This window comes from Lissotriton helveticus, chromosome 5_1, assembly GCF_964261635.1.
Source record: "Lissotriton helveticus chromosome 5_1, aLisHel1.1, whole genome shotgun sequence".
Lineage (NCBI taxonomy): Eukaryota > Metazoa > Chordata > Amphibia > Caudata > Salamandridae > Lissotriton > Lissotriton helveticus.
The window spans coordinates 1966626372-1966641733 of NC_136065.1; the positions used below are offsets into that span (position 1 = coordinate 1966626372).

Sequence of the window (15362 nt, forward strand, 5' to 3'; positions counted from 1 at the left end):
AGCCCGCTGTCGGCCGCGGACGGGCGCAGACGGGCTCGACTTTGGCGACACTTCGGCGCGCCTTCGTCGCGCCCGCTGCGCTCGTCCGCTGCGCTTCCGGAATGACATCCTCCTTTTAAAGCCCTCAGCCCGTCTGCCTCACCGCGACTAGACCGCTAACCGGTCACTCGCAGGCGGAAGCGGAAGTGACTGTCTCTCACCTCCACGCCCTCCGCTCAACGGTGCTAGCCACCCTGTCGGACCGAGGCGTGGAGGAGGGAAGACAAGACAGGCACCCCAATGCGTCTGGTGAGTCGGGGAGTCCGGGGGGGGGATTCAAGAAGCCTCAGCCCACTAAGGGCTTGACTCCAGCGGAGACACCGCTAAAAGTGCAGCCGTTTTCCATGCAAAAGTACAGTTTTAAAATACAATATGCAGTGCAGCACAGTCCATAAAAACACTACGTGCCCACAATTAAAATCACAGTAACAGCACGCAAAGCAGCTGTGAGCCCTGCCACTGCTCACTCACATGTATGAGTTCCCCGTCGTTCGCTTCCAACCCTTTCAGCTCTATTAATTACCTTCGGGATAACGGCCTTCCAAGACGCAAACCTATAAGTAAAATGCCGAATGTATGAAATACTCCTATCAGTAGTTATTGAGGCAGCACCGCTTTCCGGGACGTAACGCTCGACCCGCAGCACCTGCGGGGCAGGAAGGGGGCTCCACTGGACCCAAGCCAAGCACCTGCGGGGCAGGAGGGGGCTCCACTGGACCCAAGCCAAGCACCTGCGGCGCAGGAAGGGGGCTCCACTGGACCCAAGCCAAGCACCTGCGGGGCAGGAAGGGGGCTCCACTGGACCCAAGCCAAGCACCTGCGGGGCAGGAAGGGGGCTCCACTGGACCCAAGCCAAGCACCTGCGGCGCAGGAAGGGGGCTCCACTGGACCCAAGCCAAGGTCAATAAATATATTTGAAATACGGGATACTCGGGGCTCCGCTGTCACATTCTGCGTTCCGTCGCTACTTCTGAGATATTTCACGCAGAGGACTTAATTAACCCCAACACTAAACACGGCCAGCACGCACGGTACTGCAATGAGTGCCACTCTCCAACGGGGAACCTGCATTGTGCGCAGAGTACACTAGAGGGCGCCGCAGCACAATAAGAAACTCCGTGATTTCAGAGGCACTTCAACTTTTACACAAAAAGCAGAGCACTGAAAACATAAAATACAAAGAGCATCGTGTTCTGGCAGAGCACGGCCACCTTTGTGGAGAAGGCAGACATAGTCTAAAGATTCGGGAGCCCCCGCCCCATGGCAGGGGCTAGAATACAAACTTGGATGAATCGTACTACTGAACAATACTGGGAGGGTGAAACCCACGTGGTGATAGCGTCTTCTACAGCAGCAGGCACCGCGCAGGCCTCTTCACACATGCAGGCCAGGGAAGTGCCTTACACGAACAGATGAGACTCAGCACACCCACTGCTCTCGAGCTCCAGAAAGGCAGCACAGTACCTGTGCATCCCCTGCACAAACACACGCAGGGCCGCAGCTGGCCCATTAACACACATTATATACAAAGCCATGACAACGAAAAGTTGGAGTAGAGGCAACAGTCAACATGTCTTAAGGTGGGCTATATCGACCTGTATCATGTGTATCAACCTGTGTCATGTGTATTGGCCCGGGTAAGGCTGCAACGGCCTGCTGTGTGCAGCAGCTACAGGAAACTGCATCAACATTACTATGTGTTGATCCAGGTCTGGTTGCAACTGGCTTTTGGTGGCATTGCCCAGGTCTAGCACCACTTGCCTAGATGTGCGTCCGCCCAGATGCAGGGTACGTACGACTGACGAGGGCACCCATACAGCAGGATCAAACCATCAAGTGTCATGTTAATGTAATTGACACTTCTAGAGCGCAAATGCTACCCGAAGGTGTCCTGGCGCTGCGTCATCAGACTGACAGCCCAGGACAATCGAGCTTGGTGAGGACACAAGGTGCGCCGGACCACCGCCGCGACCGCTGCTGAGGCCGCAGACTTTTACAGTGACCTCCACCTGTGGGCGGACTGAGCTGCTGCAAACATGCAGATGGGCACGCTCGGATTGAAGGCAAGAGCGAAGAGATGGCACAGTTAACTTCTGGGGGGAAAATCTTCACCTGAGCCTAATACCTGTTTCTTCCAAAGCTTGCTGGGGGCAATCACAGATGGGGTCAGCTGCGTGGGAGACAGCACAGAGAGAAGGGATGGGACGTAGTATCCACAAGAGAGCCTTGATCAGGGTTGTCATCCTGTATTTGCAATTGAATTGTGTAGTATTTTGTACTGCTGAGTAATTAATAGTGTTTTCTTTTTCAAAAAGACAAGTACTGGGCTGGACTTTAAAGTTCTTTCATCTGTTGGTTCCCTGAGAAGCTTGTGATTTTGCAGTCGCCCTCAGATAGTCAAGTGCTGAAGTGGTTGTACCTGGCAGAGTTTGCAAAGTCACATTAGGTTGGACCATGCAACACCTGCAGCAAACAACTTCAACCTCCACGGTTGAGCCCCAGTCTTCGCTGTCAGACAGTCAGCAGCTATACTTCAGAACAGATGCAGCAGGGTCTAACTCCTGTGGGATGCATGTGCAAGGTACAGCAATCAGAAACAACAGTGCAAGTATGTGCAGTAGCAATACAATTTTCTGACACACAGAACAGATACAATAGAGTAGCGCCCATTTAAGCGTTCTTCACACGCAGAACAGCATCAGCAAAGCAAGCTTCATTGTCACACACAGGAAAGACCAGTGCACACTAGCAGAAGTGCAAGCGTTCCTTACACACAGAGATCAGGGCCAGGAAGCAAGCTTCATTGTCACACACAGGAAAGACCAGTGCACACTAGCAGAAGTGCAAGCGTTCCTTACACACAGAGATCAGGGCCAGGAAGCAAGCTTCATTGTCACACACAGGAAAGACCAGTGCACACTAGCAGAAGTGCAAGCGTTCCTTACACACAGAGATCAGGGCCAGGATAGGGAGTGATCATTTATCAGAAATACAAAAGAGACACAACAGAGTGGCAGGCAGCACAGTGAACACGCCCTCACTTCCCAATCAAGAAGCACTTTTAGGATTTGTACCTCAATGTCCCGCTGGAAATCGAACAAATCAATTCTCTGCCAGTTGCTGCCATCGAGAGCAAGGACGTTCCAGGCCTTTAGACAAAAGAGAGGGGGAGAGATTAGCTAGAAACATTTGGCCACAACAGTGAAACTGGTAGCTGTGCTTCCGTCTAAACCCTAAAAGCTATTCCCAATGTCCCTCTTGCTGCCAGAGGGTTTCCATGTGTTTCTTCCTGTACTGCTTGTTACTCACATTCACTGACTGAGAACAAATGGTTATCTGGGTCTGACGGACACCATCTAACGCCATAGAGAACACAAGCCGTAGTTCTCTAGGAGCCCATCATGTACTGTAGGTTAGGGCCGCACTATACCTCTGGCTCTGTAAGGGCATGTAGTACATTTCAGGTCAGAGGGACTATAATGAACACAAGCTCCCATTGTGTAAGTGCTAATGATGCACTGGAGGTTTAGGTATCATCACACTAAACATAAGCTCGCCCTCTCTCTCTCTGTAAGGAGTCCCCGTATTCAGCAGAGCATCATACTGAAGATAAGCTTCTGGTCTACAAGGGGCATCGTAGATTACTGGCTTGAAGATCCAGAGAACACAAGCTCCTACTTGCCAAGGGCTGGATTCTACAAAGGTTTCTCAAGTTTACTACCTGACTGACTGAAGAAAGGTAAACTCCACGAGAATCAACAGGGCAACCCTGCACTTAATATACAGCAGGCTTCTCCAACGAGTAGCTTGTGAGCTACTGGTAGATCTCCTGCTACCTGTGAGCAGCTCTCATGTGTGCAGTCCAGCCTACTAAATTGGAAGCTTTTGTTTAGTTGAAGTAATATATGTCTACCAAAACCGAAAGGTGTGTATTTGGTATGAAAATGTGTGTATTTTCAGAAACCATAATTTCCAAAATCTATTTACTTCTGATATGTGAATGATAACTCATGCAGCCGTAAGAGACTTATTACTATTATTATTACTTTGGTCCCAGGGGGCATTGCATCTGTGGCTGTTATGTATTACCCATGTTTAGGCATTTCAAATTGACTACTCCAGTGTATAAAACCGCAAAATGGTATAATGGGGCATGTAGCTTAGCTTTTAGACAATTGTCCCAAGCGATTAGGGTGGGTTCTACGCAGGAGGTAAGGGAACTAAGGTTAGAATATAAGGCAACCCAACTTAGGGCAAAGAAGGCTTTTGATGAGATTAGATGGAGGGACTTGCTGGAAGCAAGCAATGGGAAAAATTGGTGTCGGTTCTGGCACCTGATTAAATGGGGCAGTGGCAGTGCCGGCCCGGCCCCAGTTAATAATGTTCCTCCAGAACTTTGGGTGGCACACTATCAGACCCAATTTTCCTCATCTGAAGATAGCACAGGGTACTTGCCCCGTGTAGAGACGGATTTAGTTTTAATTTTAACTATGGCGGAGATTAAGAGAGCTCTTGATTGTGTAGCAGCAGGCAGGGCACAGGGACCGGATTGTATACCGGCGGATGTATTTTAGTCAGATCGGGAGAACTGGTTGAATTACATACTTATTCTTGTTAATGGTCTGGCCAGAGGTTCCCCTATTCCTGAATCGTGGCACGGGGCTGAAATCATTCCCATTTACAAACAAGCACTTGCAGTGCAATAGGTCTCGCATTTGATAGAGTTTAACCTATTGGCATTGTAAATGACAATACCTTTAATTCACCTGTTTAGAAAACTAACACATAAATAAAAGGCATTGGTATTTACAATGCCAATAGCTTAAACTCTCGACCTCGACAGGGTAGTGGGGGCGTGCAAGTGGGAGGGGTGAGATGGTTTTGGTTATTTCACGGGAGATCCAGGAGTACTAGTCAATTGAGCCTATATGCAAAATGTGCACCTTCCCACTCCGAGCATGCATTAAGTAATGTCTAGTACTCCAATACAAAGAAAAGAATGCTGCCACTATAGTTAAAGCAGACTGCCGTCGTAAAGTAAGTAAAGAAAGGAGCTCAGCCGCTATATTTAAAGTGGACTGCGCTGGCAAAGTAAATAAAGAAAGGAGAGTGACCACTATGGTCAAAGCGGACCGCGCTAACAATGTAATTAGAGAAAGGAGCGCAGCAGCTATTGTTAAACAGGACTGCGCTGGCAAAGTTAAGAAAGAAAGGAGCGCAGCCGCTATTGTTAAACAGGACTGCGCTGGCAAAGTTAAGAAAGAAAGAAAGGAGCGCAGCCGCTATAGTTTAAATAGACCCCGGTGCCCAAAAATGTAAATATCGATTAAAAGGTGCATTTTGGTTAATTTCGCCATTTCGGGTGAGGGGACAGCGTGGGTTCAGAGGCCTATGCCGTGCTCCAGTGCCCGGTCGTGGGTATTCGGGGGCATGTGTGCTGGGCTCGCGTGTATGGGCCCGCGGGTGATGTGTTCTTGACTTTTATGGTGCGCTATGTAAGCCGTGAGACTACTGTATTACCTGTGTGCTTGTAAAGCGCTTCAAGAACGTTGGGTCGAGTTCGCGCTAGATACATGTTGGATTGCTAATTACTAAGCCCGAATCAGCTCAGTGCGCAGAGCGGTAGACGTTCGATCTGAAGGTTCCCGGTTCGTTCCTGGGTTTATAATTTCCTCAATACGCTTAGAATGCCTGATTTATTAAAGATTATGCACTTTCCCCTGTGCCTGAATGAGCAGGCAACCGGTACTTTTGTAAGCGCTTCGGGGACGTCTGGTATAGTTCGAGCCGTACTAACAGGCATTTACTGAATTAGTTACAGTACTACCCCGTGCCTGAAGGTGCAAGCAATCGGGGCTAATGTAAAGCGCGCCTAGACCTACGGGCCGAGTTCGCGCTATTTTAAGCTATTTAAGTTTGTGCGATTTTTGTAGGGGTCGCGACGGGTTCCCCGTGAGGTGAGGTTGGGCTTAGGGCTTTCCGTGGGGGAGCGTGGGATCGGGTCAGTTCCACCCCTCTCGTGCCCGCTCCGCCCTTCGGGCGGCCTGAGCTGGCCGGGCTGGCCTCTGCCGAGTGCCGGTGAAGTAGGAAGTTGGCCTTTTGTGACTTTGCTTAGCGTGTGATTGGGGCGGTCTGGACACGGCGTGTGGTTCTCGGGGGCACTGAACATGATAATACGATACTGGGGCAGTCGCGTTGCACGGCTACTCTGTTGTGCACATTGAGTGCTATGTTTTAGGGATAGGGCTGATGTTTGGAGAGGCTTTCGTCATGGGGAGCACCATCGAAAATATCTAGCTACTGTGCCTCTTTAACTAGCTTGCGCTGTGGTGTCACCGGTGGGCATACTTATGCAATGGGCAGTCTCAGCCACTAAGAACTTAGTTCTACCACAACCTCAGGGGCTCGGTGGCGCTATGGTTAGCGCGTTGGTCTTCTAGGCTAGCTGCGAAGGCATTCATAGGTTGTGGGTTCGGGTCCCACCAGAGTCGTTTCCATAATTTTATTTAATTTTGCGGCGTGTTTACAGCGGTTTTCGTTGTGTGTTTTTCGATGGGGAAAACGTACTTGCCAGGCAAATTGGGGTTTGCTTATCACAAGCATATTGGTTTACGTTATATCGCTTGCTTTGGAGGGATTGAGTTTACATGCGCCTCGAGTCACGGTTTGATTACCTGCTGCAGGAGTACGGTCTTTTCAGTGATTGCGAGCGATCGCTGAGCGAGATGCCGTGAGCGGCGAGGCTGCCCTGCTGCTGCGGTCGTCCTCGTGGTAGGCGCCCACGTGGGACGTGCTCGTGGTACCTTGGCGGGGCTTGCTGGTCTGCTTCCCAGAGAGACAGGAGATTGGGAAACGCGCGCGCGGCCGGCGCCGATCGCCTTCCAGAGCGTGCGCGTGACATCTCCTATCTCCTGGGAAGCAGACCCAGCAACAATAGTATCGCGCCTGCGCGATGCATATGGCTTTGCCATATGCATCGCAGGCGCGAGACCTAAAAAGGGGATCGTGCAAGTCCAACTAATTATCGGCCCATAAGCCTAATAGACACTATACAAAAAATTGTGGCTAGAGTAGTGCTAAGTAGGGTAAATAGTTGGATAGATGATAATGAAATCCTATCCACCTATCAAGCAGGGTTTAGTTAGCACTGTCGACCAAGTTTTTAGATTCATGATGATATAGTGGAATACTGTGGTCTTAGCAGGGGGGAAACTTTATGCTGCATTTGTAGACCTTAAATCTGCATTTGATCTAGTCCCCCGCCGTAAGATGTGGGACACACTTAGGGAAGCAGGGATGCCTGCTGAGATCCTATCTATTATTGTAAAATTACATGAGTCAATATATGCCAAAGTACGATGGGGTCCGCAGGGGGAGTTAGCAGATCGTTTTCCTGTGAGCAAGTGAGTACAGCAGGGGTGTTTTTTGGCCCCTACCCTCTTCTCCTTGTTCATAAATAATGTTATCTCTTATTATATTGATTATCCAACGGACGCTCCTACTCTTGCTTGATCTAGGCTTCCGCTATTAATATTTGCAGACAACACTTTAATTTTGTCTAAGACGCAATCCGGTCGTCAGCGAGCCCTTGATCGATTTACTCTTTTTTGCAGTGACCATGGTCTAGCGGTCAACGTTGAAAAGACGAAGTACATGGTCTTGCATAGGTATAAAATAGTGATGGCTACAGTAGAAATGAATAATATGTCCTTGGAACAAACTGACTCCTTTACATATCTGGGTGTTACTATGGGCAAACGTATGAACTGGAAGCCACAGCTAGATTTACTAGTCTTAAGGCATAACCAATTAGCAGGGGCCCTTTTAAAAGAATTCCGGTTATCCCAGACCAAACCAGTTGGACCGGCCCTTGCCATATACCAAGGAAAGGTTAGAGCGTCAATTTACTGGGCGGAACTATGGGGCATCGAAAACTTAGCTCCATTTGTCGTAGCTCAGAATAAGTTTCTAAGGTCATTAACCAGCCTCCCTCAATCTCCCCCTCTTAGGCCCCTACTTTTAGATCTAGGGTGCATTTCTTTTGAGAAAGCTGCGGGTTTCAGACCACTCGCTTATTGGCGTCGAGTTTGGACTACTGCAGAGTTAGCACCGTATGCAAAAGCTGCTAAATTTATTAGAGAAGCTGATAAATCTAACAAAATCTTGTGGCTACGAAAGATTAAGGCTATGTTATTAGACATGGAGCTCATTCATTTGTGGGAGGACCCTGAAGGGAATTCTTTTCCATCTAAACAAGATTTCAAAGTCTTATATAGGGACATGGTTTATCAACAGTCTCGGTCTTTGGTCTCTGGTGCTTCCCTTACTGGCCTCTTCCTTGATTTTAAAAGCAAATACAGGTTGGAGGCCTATTGGGATATTATCACGTGCCCCGGAGACAGAAAATTATTTCATCAATTTAGAGTGGGCACCCTCCCACTAAAACCTTTTATGAAAAAGTGGGGGAAAAGTCAAGACACAAAATGTCATATTTGTGTAACTCAAGATGAGACTTTATCACGTCCTGTTTGTGTGCCCCGCATATAAGGGCCCTTGACAGAAGTGGCTAAAACCGGTCTGTAAAATTATCGGAACAAGATCTTGCCATATGGCTCTGCGTATCCTAAAAACAGATACCACTGAAGTCATAGTTATTACTATGGCCAAATTATTAAGCTGGACCTGGGCACTTAGAAGGAATAATTTGCAAGGCACTATGTAACCTGATGTATTGTGTAACACTATTCTCCAGTTTTCGTACGAGTAAAAATTTTTTTTTTAAATTTAAGACTTCAACTATGCCTAGCCTTATTATGGATTTAAAAAAAGCTTCTTATCATGAATTTTTATATTTTTATGATATCATTTTTGTTTTAATAGCACTGGCATCTTTTTTTAATCTCTAACGGAATTCTAATATGTTATTCCTTTTAACAATATTTTTATGTCATTGTGTACTTTTACATATTTACTGTATTGTTTAAATGTGTCTTTTATGATTGATTAAGATCGAATAAAGACGGAAATTGAATTGACTACACCTTTGTTACATTAGTGCGGGCAATCCTGTACTGAGGAGATCATGGCTGGTAACCTTGGATAGGGTGGTCACTAATGTAATCTTGTCTGATGTGTACGATACTAGTATTACTAGTAGCTCTGGATGATTTTCATTGAACATAAGTAGGTCTTGTTAGTGACAAAGTTGAAGACCCTTGATATACAGAATAAAGGTGTCTACTATCTCCTTAAGAGGGTCCCAGTTAGAGGTAAAATCCACACGGGCAAAAAAATACCTCTTAGAAATCTTGGTGATGCGTGACTGCAGATGAGGAAACATACACGGGCTGCTAAGCAAGGAAAAAAAAACTTGAATCTAGGCAGAGAAAGAGCCAGGCAAAAGCTGTAGTCGAGACGCTAATAAAGAATACTGCTGTACGATAGAGCAAAAAACTCAAGGACAAAAACATTTCAAAGCAGTCCAGGAACCGAATTAAAAATAAAGGAATGAATGTGTTGTGACGCATCCATGTCAAGGCAAAACCTTTATTTATATGGTCCACGCAGGACAGGATATCACTTTAAAAAGGGCTGGCACCATCGTGAACTGGGACAAACAGACTGAGTAGGTGACCATCTTGGGTATGAATAGGTTTAAGGCTAACCATGCATTTTTAAGTGAATGATGTTTTGTAGGCATGTGAAGAACCACCCTTCAACTGACAGCCTCCCTCTTTTGCACTCTCCCTGCTGCCCTCTCGGGCCACCCTTTCACAAGGCCTGTGGGACAGCAATCCAACTGCCTGCTGCGGCGTATACGCCAACACTGACAGAGTTGGGCAAGAGAGGAGAGGACATCTTGCAGTGAGCTTAAAGATCAAAGACCTGCTGCCTTCTCCATGTCTGCGACTTTCACAAATATACTCCAGTCTCCGGCATGTCTCTTGTCTTTGTATAGGACTTCCTGGTTTGAATTAACATGACCAAATGTATGTCCGCTTCACTAATGTTTTTGATGGAGTTAGAACTACCCCTCTATTAAAATAATTTTCTGATCTTGGGAGTAGTCCACACTCCTTTTAGATTCACTTTTTCAAGCACCTGTGGTTACCATATCACTTTTCTATGCAAGAACCCAATGAAGACAACTGGCATCCGACTTCTAGTTGGTGCGTGAGGGTTCTTTTTTATCACCCTTAACTGCACTACTTTCTGTTTTCTTTTCGCCTACTTATTCCTCCTTTTGTTGAGGTGGCAGAAATTACTTTACTGCTCTTAGTTTTTCATTTATGTTTATGTCGCTCTTTTGTTGGTTTTCATCTTGTTCAGATACACCAGCACCTTATAAGGGCTCATCATAAACTGCAGGTGAGATGCCCTAGAGGCTACATACCAAACAACTGCTAGCTGTGTAGCAGTGGGTAAAGCTCCTTAGATAGAAGTCTCATGCTGAATATAAGCCCCCACTTTATAAAGGATTATCGGACACAGCACGTTAGGGAACTAAGGCATCTCTGATATGGGGAGTTGCAAATATGTCCTCTAGGTCTATGGTACGCTACCTCTTGCTTCATCAATTTGTATTCGCCATAGACAACAAGACGTCACAATACACCATGTAAGCACTTCTCAAGAATAAGTATACACACAGGACTACATTACACAAAATGTGTAACCCAAAAAAGGAAATTTCAATATAATTGCGATCCTCCCATATAAGAATTCATTTTTCTGCCCTAATCATTTAAGCACAATAAAAAATTGCTTGCATTCAAAGACGTTTCTTTGTGAACTATTCATGTACTTTTAAATAATCAGTCCAGATTCCAACAACTTGATCTATTACATTCTTGTCATTATCAAAAAGTAGCTAATGTGAAAACATTTCAGAGATCGAAGCCCATTAGTGGGAAACCCCATGATTGCTACTTTTCAAGTACTACATTTCAGTTACTAACGTTCGTTAACCATTTAACATTTCCTTACAGGAAAACATTATCATAGTATACCCCAAATTTGGCCTCACCCTTATCTGGTGCAGGGATATGGAATACCCAATGTATCTATGCAAACAAATCTCAAAAGATTGCATCTAATGAATACATCGGCAAATAGCTAGTGGAGATTTGGAGGCATCTCAGGGAAAGTTCCTAAGTTCCTGGGGCTGGTATGATCAATGTTACAATCACCTTCAGTCCTCGCCGCACTAAAACAAATATAGTCTGAAATGGTATCTGTGGTCTCCAACCTGTCCTGTTGACTTACCCGAGACACCTGAGCACATCGGCAAAGCGTTACAACATCCAGGAATGAGAATATCCTGTAAAAAAGAGAACATACATTGGTAACTACACTGCAAGCAGGAAAACAAATTACAGTAAAAAAACACATAAGAGCAAAATGTATCCCTGCTGCATGATGAAGGTAAAGCTGCGTGGCCGGAAAGCGATGCTGACAGCACATGTGGCTAAATCAATAGTTTCCCTAATTCCAGCCCAAAGAACCAAGTGTGCCAGTGGAAGAGAAATGCTTACCCCCACACTGACCAAGGACCACCAGTGCACGAGGTGGACAGGGAGGGAGCAGTCTGGAAGGAACCCAACCCCTGGCATCCAGTTATCCAACTAGGGATCAAGGGGGCAGTCAATACAGTGAGGGATTAAAACTTCACCCACCCAACAGTAGACTGCCCTTTCAGTCTTGGGAAGGGAAGCCAGGAAAAAAGGGCAGACCAGAGCACTGACACAGACAATGGAAGGACGAGACTTCTTGACCCCTGCAGGAAGGTGGGCAGTCTATTCTACTCAACGTCTGGTAACAGGAACATACATACAGACAACTCCAATATCTGTCCATTAGGAAAGCTTGGGAGATGCAGAGGTTATTGGTGGAGGGAGTGGGTACAGTGGGGTGGTAGAATCTTTTCTGAGTCTATTTATGTGTGGCTTGACAGCACAGCTGTCTGCCAAATGTACTGTTACCAATATTTATTTTTGCTTTGGTTCCACTCAGGAGTATTACTTTCTCACGTCATGCTATTGGATACTTGGCGTATCATTTAGCCTTCCAGAAGAATTTTATTGGAATAAAACAGGGACTATTTTACACCTGAAAAGTACACTCAAACATTACGTCATTTTCCACATTTATTTATCTTCTAATGTGCATTCTATGCAGAAAGCATGACTTTCTTTATTGTGTTCCTCAGCATGGACAAAAGAAATAAGGGAAAAGGTATATACCATTGCATATATTTAAAGAACATGTGTGTTGGTACATTATAGCCAGACTTGTTGGCTTTGCACCATATCTTGTGCTGCAGCATCCCTCTTTTCTCTGCACCGAATCACACACACACCACTAGGTCAAGCACTATATCTAGTACCTGCAACAGCCTCTGCTTTTCCAGAATACACACCCACAAATAGTTGTCACTCCAGCATATCCGGACCTACAGCACGTCCTACTATTTCAGAAGTGTAAACCACTCACAACGTTCACAGTGCCCTTTGACCCGGGCTGCATCACTCATATTCTGGCACAAGGACCAAGACAAATCACTGTTAATGCACCTTAACCCTGCACAGCAGCAGCCCCTACTACCCCTACACAGACACCATGCTGACAATGCACCATTTCTCTTTCCTGCACAGCCTCGCTGCCTCATCACTGGGACCCACTCTAACTCTCATGCATGCACTTCAATCCCGAACTGCAGCCGCCCCTGCTACCTACCCCTGTCCATCTCAAGAGACCACGTTATTAAAGCATCCGAATCACTCTCTGCAGATACCCTCCTTTTTTGCACCCAGGGCCACAGGTAACATTTCTCTTTCATGCCCAGCCTCATCGCTCGAACCCACACTAACTCATCCATGTACCTCAATCATGAAATTCAAAGCACCTTGCTGTTTTCGTAAGAAGAGTCAGGCACAGCTCTTTCGAGGCACCTCAGTCGTGAACAGCAACGCCGCCTACTGCCCTACTAGACAGTTTGTCACTGCACCACACCATGCCATGAGAACTGCCCTGTAAACACTTCACTGCGACCTCAAAACTGCTCTGCCAATGCACTTCACTCCTGACCTGCAGCGGCACCCCTGGCTATTCCAGCGCTGCAGATAGCCGACAGCACAATCCAATCTCCCCCTGCAGGATTGTCCAGAGTAATAGGATTTAAAAGCTAATCTATCCATTAACCCTGCAAGCTGCCCAAGGCGCCTCTGACTGCACCCTAAAGCAGCTGGGCCCAGGTTATTAAGAAGCAACGCACATTTACAGAGGTTAAGGGCTCTGGGGGCGTCTGGTCAAAAACCTACATGTGGGACAACCAGGTCCCTAGAAGGTCTGAATCAGTGCATTATTTGTATTAAAAAAAAGTTCGTGCGAACGCCCTTTTCAGAAGGCCACTGCAGCCTGCACCCCTCATTACACCATCCTGCATCACTCATTACACCATCCTGCATCACTCATTACACCATCCTGCATCCCTCATTACACCATCCTGCATCCCTCATTACACCATCCTGCATCACTCATTACACCATCCTGCATCACTCATTACACCATTCGGCATCACTCATTACACCATCCTGCATCCCTCATTACACCATCCTGTATCACTCATAGCCCCTGCCAGCGATGACTATTACAGAACCAACACAAGTAATAACCGTCGCACTGCTACAAGTGTGACAATTCAAACTATCAAAGCTAGAATAATGGTGAGAGCAACCGATATTAGTCATGTTTAATGTATGTTAACTCATTAAACACGATTGTTGTGCATCTCAAAATTTGACAGACAGCACCACCAGTGTTGGCCTGTTACTAGAGCCGGTTCGGACAATTAAGTGCCAGTGCCAAGCACCGGCTCAAATTAACTTTGTCGGGTGCAATGCAAAAACCAGCTGCCAGCAGAGCTTTTCAAGCCATCCTCAGTGACGTTTCACAAATAGGGTCCATACAAGTGAGTTTACTCACTTAAGTCGAACAGTTAATTTTAGTTACTTTTCAATTATTTTACCAGGCAAAAACATTCTTGGTCAGTAATAGAATCACCCACGCCCCCTCATTCCCCAAAGTGTTTCATAGTTCACTCATCAGAACAGTGTTTCAGGGATGGATAAGACTATGTCGCCCATTTAACGATAATGTCTTGGTCATAGAGCAACAATATCTTCAGTCTTCGTCGTCTATGGCTGGGATCATCTCATACCGCTTACTATTCGGACCTCCCAAACAAGCTTTTCAAAACGGGCTTACCTCGGTCTCCTCCCCCTCCAACTCCATTTTACTCATCCCAAACCTCCTCCAATTGCTATGAACTAAAAAAATAAAAAATAAAAGAGCCCTTTTCTAGCCCTCCTTCCCTCTTCTATACCTCTACTATTCCTTTTCAATGAAAAAAACAAAATAATATGTCCACCACTCAAATTAATTTCATTTTTCCCTTTACTAACTCCCATCCACCTCCCCTTTAGTCACAACAACTCCCCTCCTACGGCTATAAACTCGCAAAAAAAGAAAACAATTCTAGACCCCTTCCCTCTTTTATCCCTTCACTATTCCTTGTCAAGCCAAATAACAGACTAACATGTTCACCACTCAAATTAATTGCATGTTTCCCTACACTAATTACCACTAATCCTGTTTGGGTTCCGGAGAAGCGTGCTACTCATTAAAAAGCACCTAAACACCTCATATGGGGCAGGAGGTGCTATATAAATGCTAATCTTCTCCCTCTTCTATCCCTCTACTAACCTTCTCAATCCAAAAAACTAACAAATCCACCACTCAAATTCCTTTCATATCTCACTACACTAATTCACCACTAATCCTTTATGGGTTCCAGAGTAGCTTGCTACTCGCCAAAAAAGCACTTAAACACCTCTTCAGGGGTACTACGCACGCACTATCTAGTTCTTATACACCTCCCCAATGACCAGACTCCGCTTAAATAAGATGATATCTCACACGTTCCCCATAACACGTGACGCTCATCAAGGCTGTCCCTTATCCCCTATTGTTTTTGCAATCGCGATGGAGACACTGGCGGCCCGACAGAGGCAGTATCATGCCCAACGCAGAATACATTTTACAGCACGGAAGCTCTTAATCTCAAAGTGAGCCCGTCATACTAGAAGTCATACTATTTGGAGGCCATACAGGTATCTACATAAACTGGACTAAATCTACCCTTTTTAGGTCGAGTCTAGCAGCGCGCATGTGCTGCTCTGCGAGGCTTCTTGTAATTACTCTGTGGGTTTGACTTCTCCAACGCATTGGGTTGGCTTTTGCGAACGTCTTTTTGTAATGAAAGC

General features: G+C 46.2%; 1 protein-coding gene across 2 annotated transcripts in view; it reads right to left on the reverse strand.

The window, feature by feature from the left end:
• The window catches only part of FBXL20 (F-box and leucine rich repeat protein 20), a 604101-nt gene that overhangs the window by 353820 nt on the left and 234919 nt on the right, over positions 1 to 15362 (reverse strand). For both annotated transcript variants that reach the window (XM_078645644.1, XM_078645643.1), the window contains exons 3-4: positions 11305 to 11359; positions 3114 to 3188 (exon numbers count right to left, since the gene is read on the reverse strand). In XM_078645644.1, coding sequence (XP_078501770.1) covers positions 3114 to 3188; positions 11305 to 11359 — 130 coding nt within the window. The remainder of the gene's footprint in view (positions 1 to 3113; positions 3189 to 11304; positions 11360 to 15362) is intronic.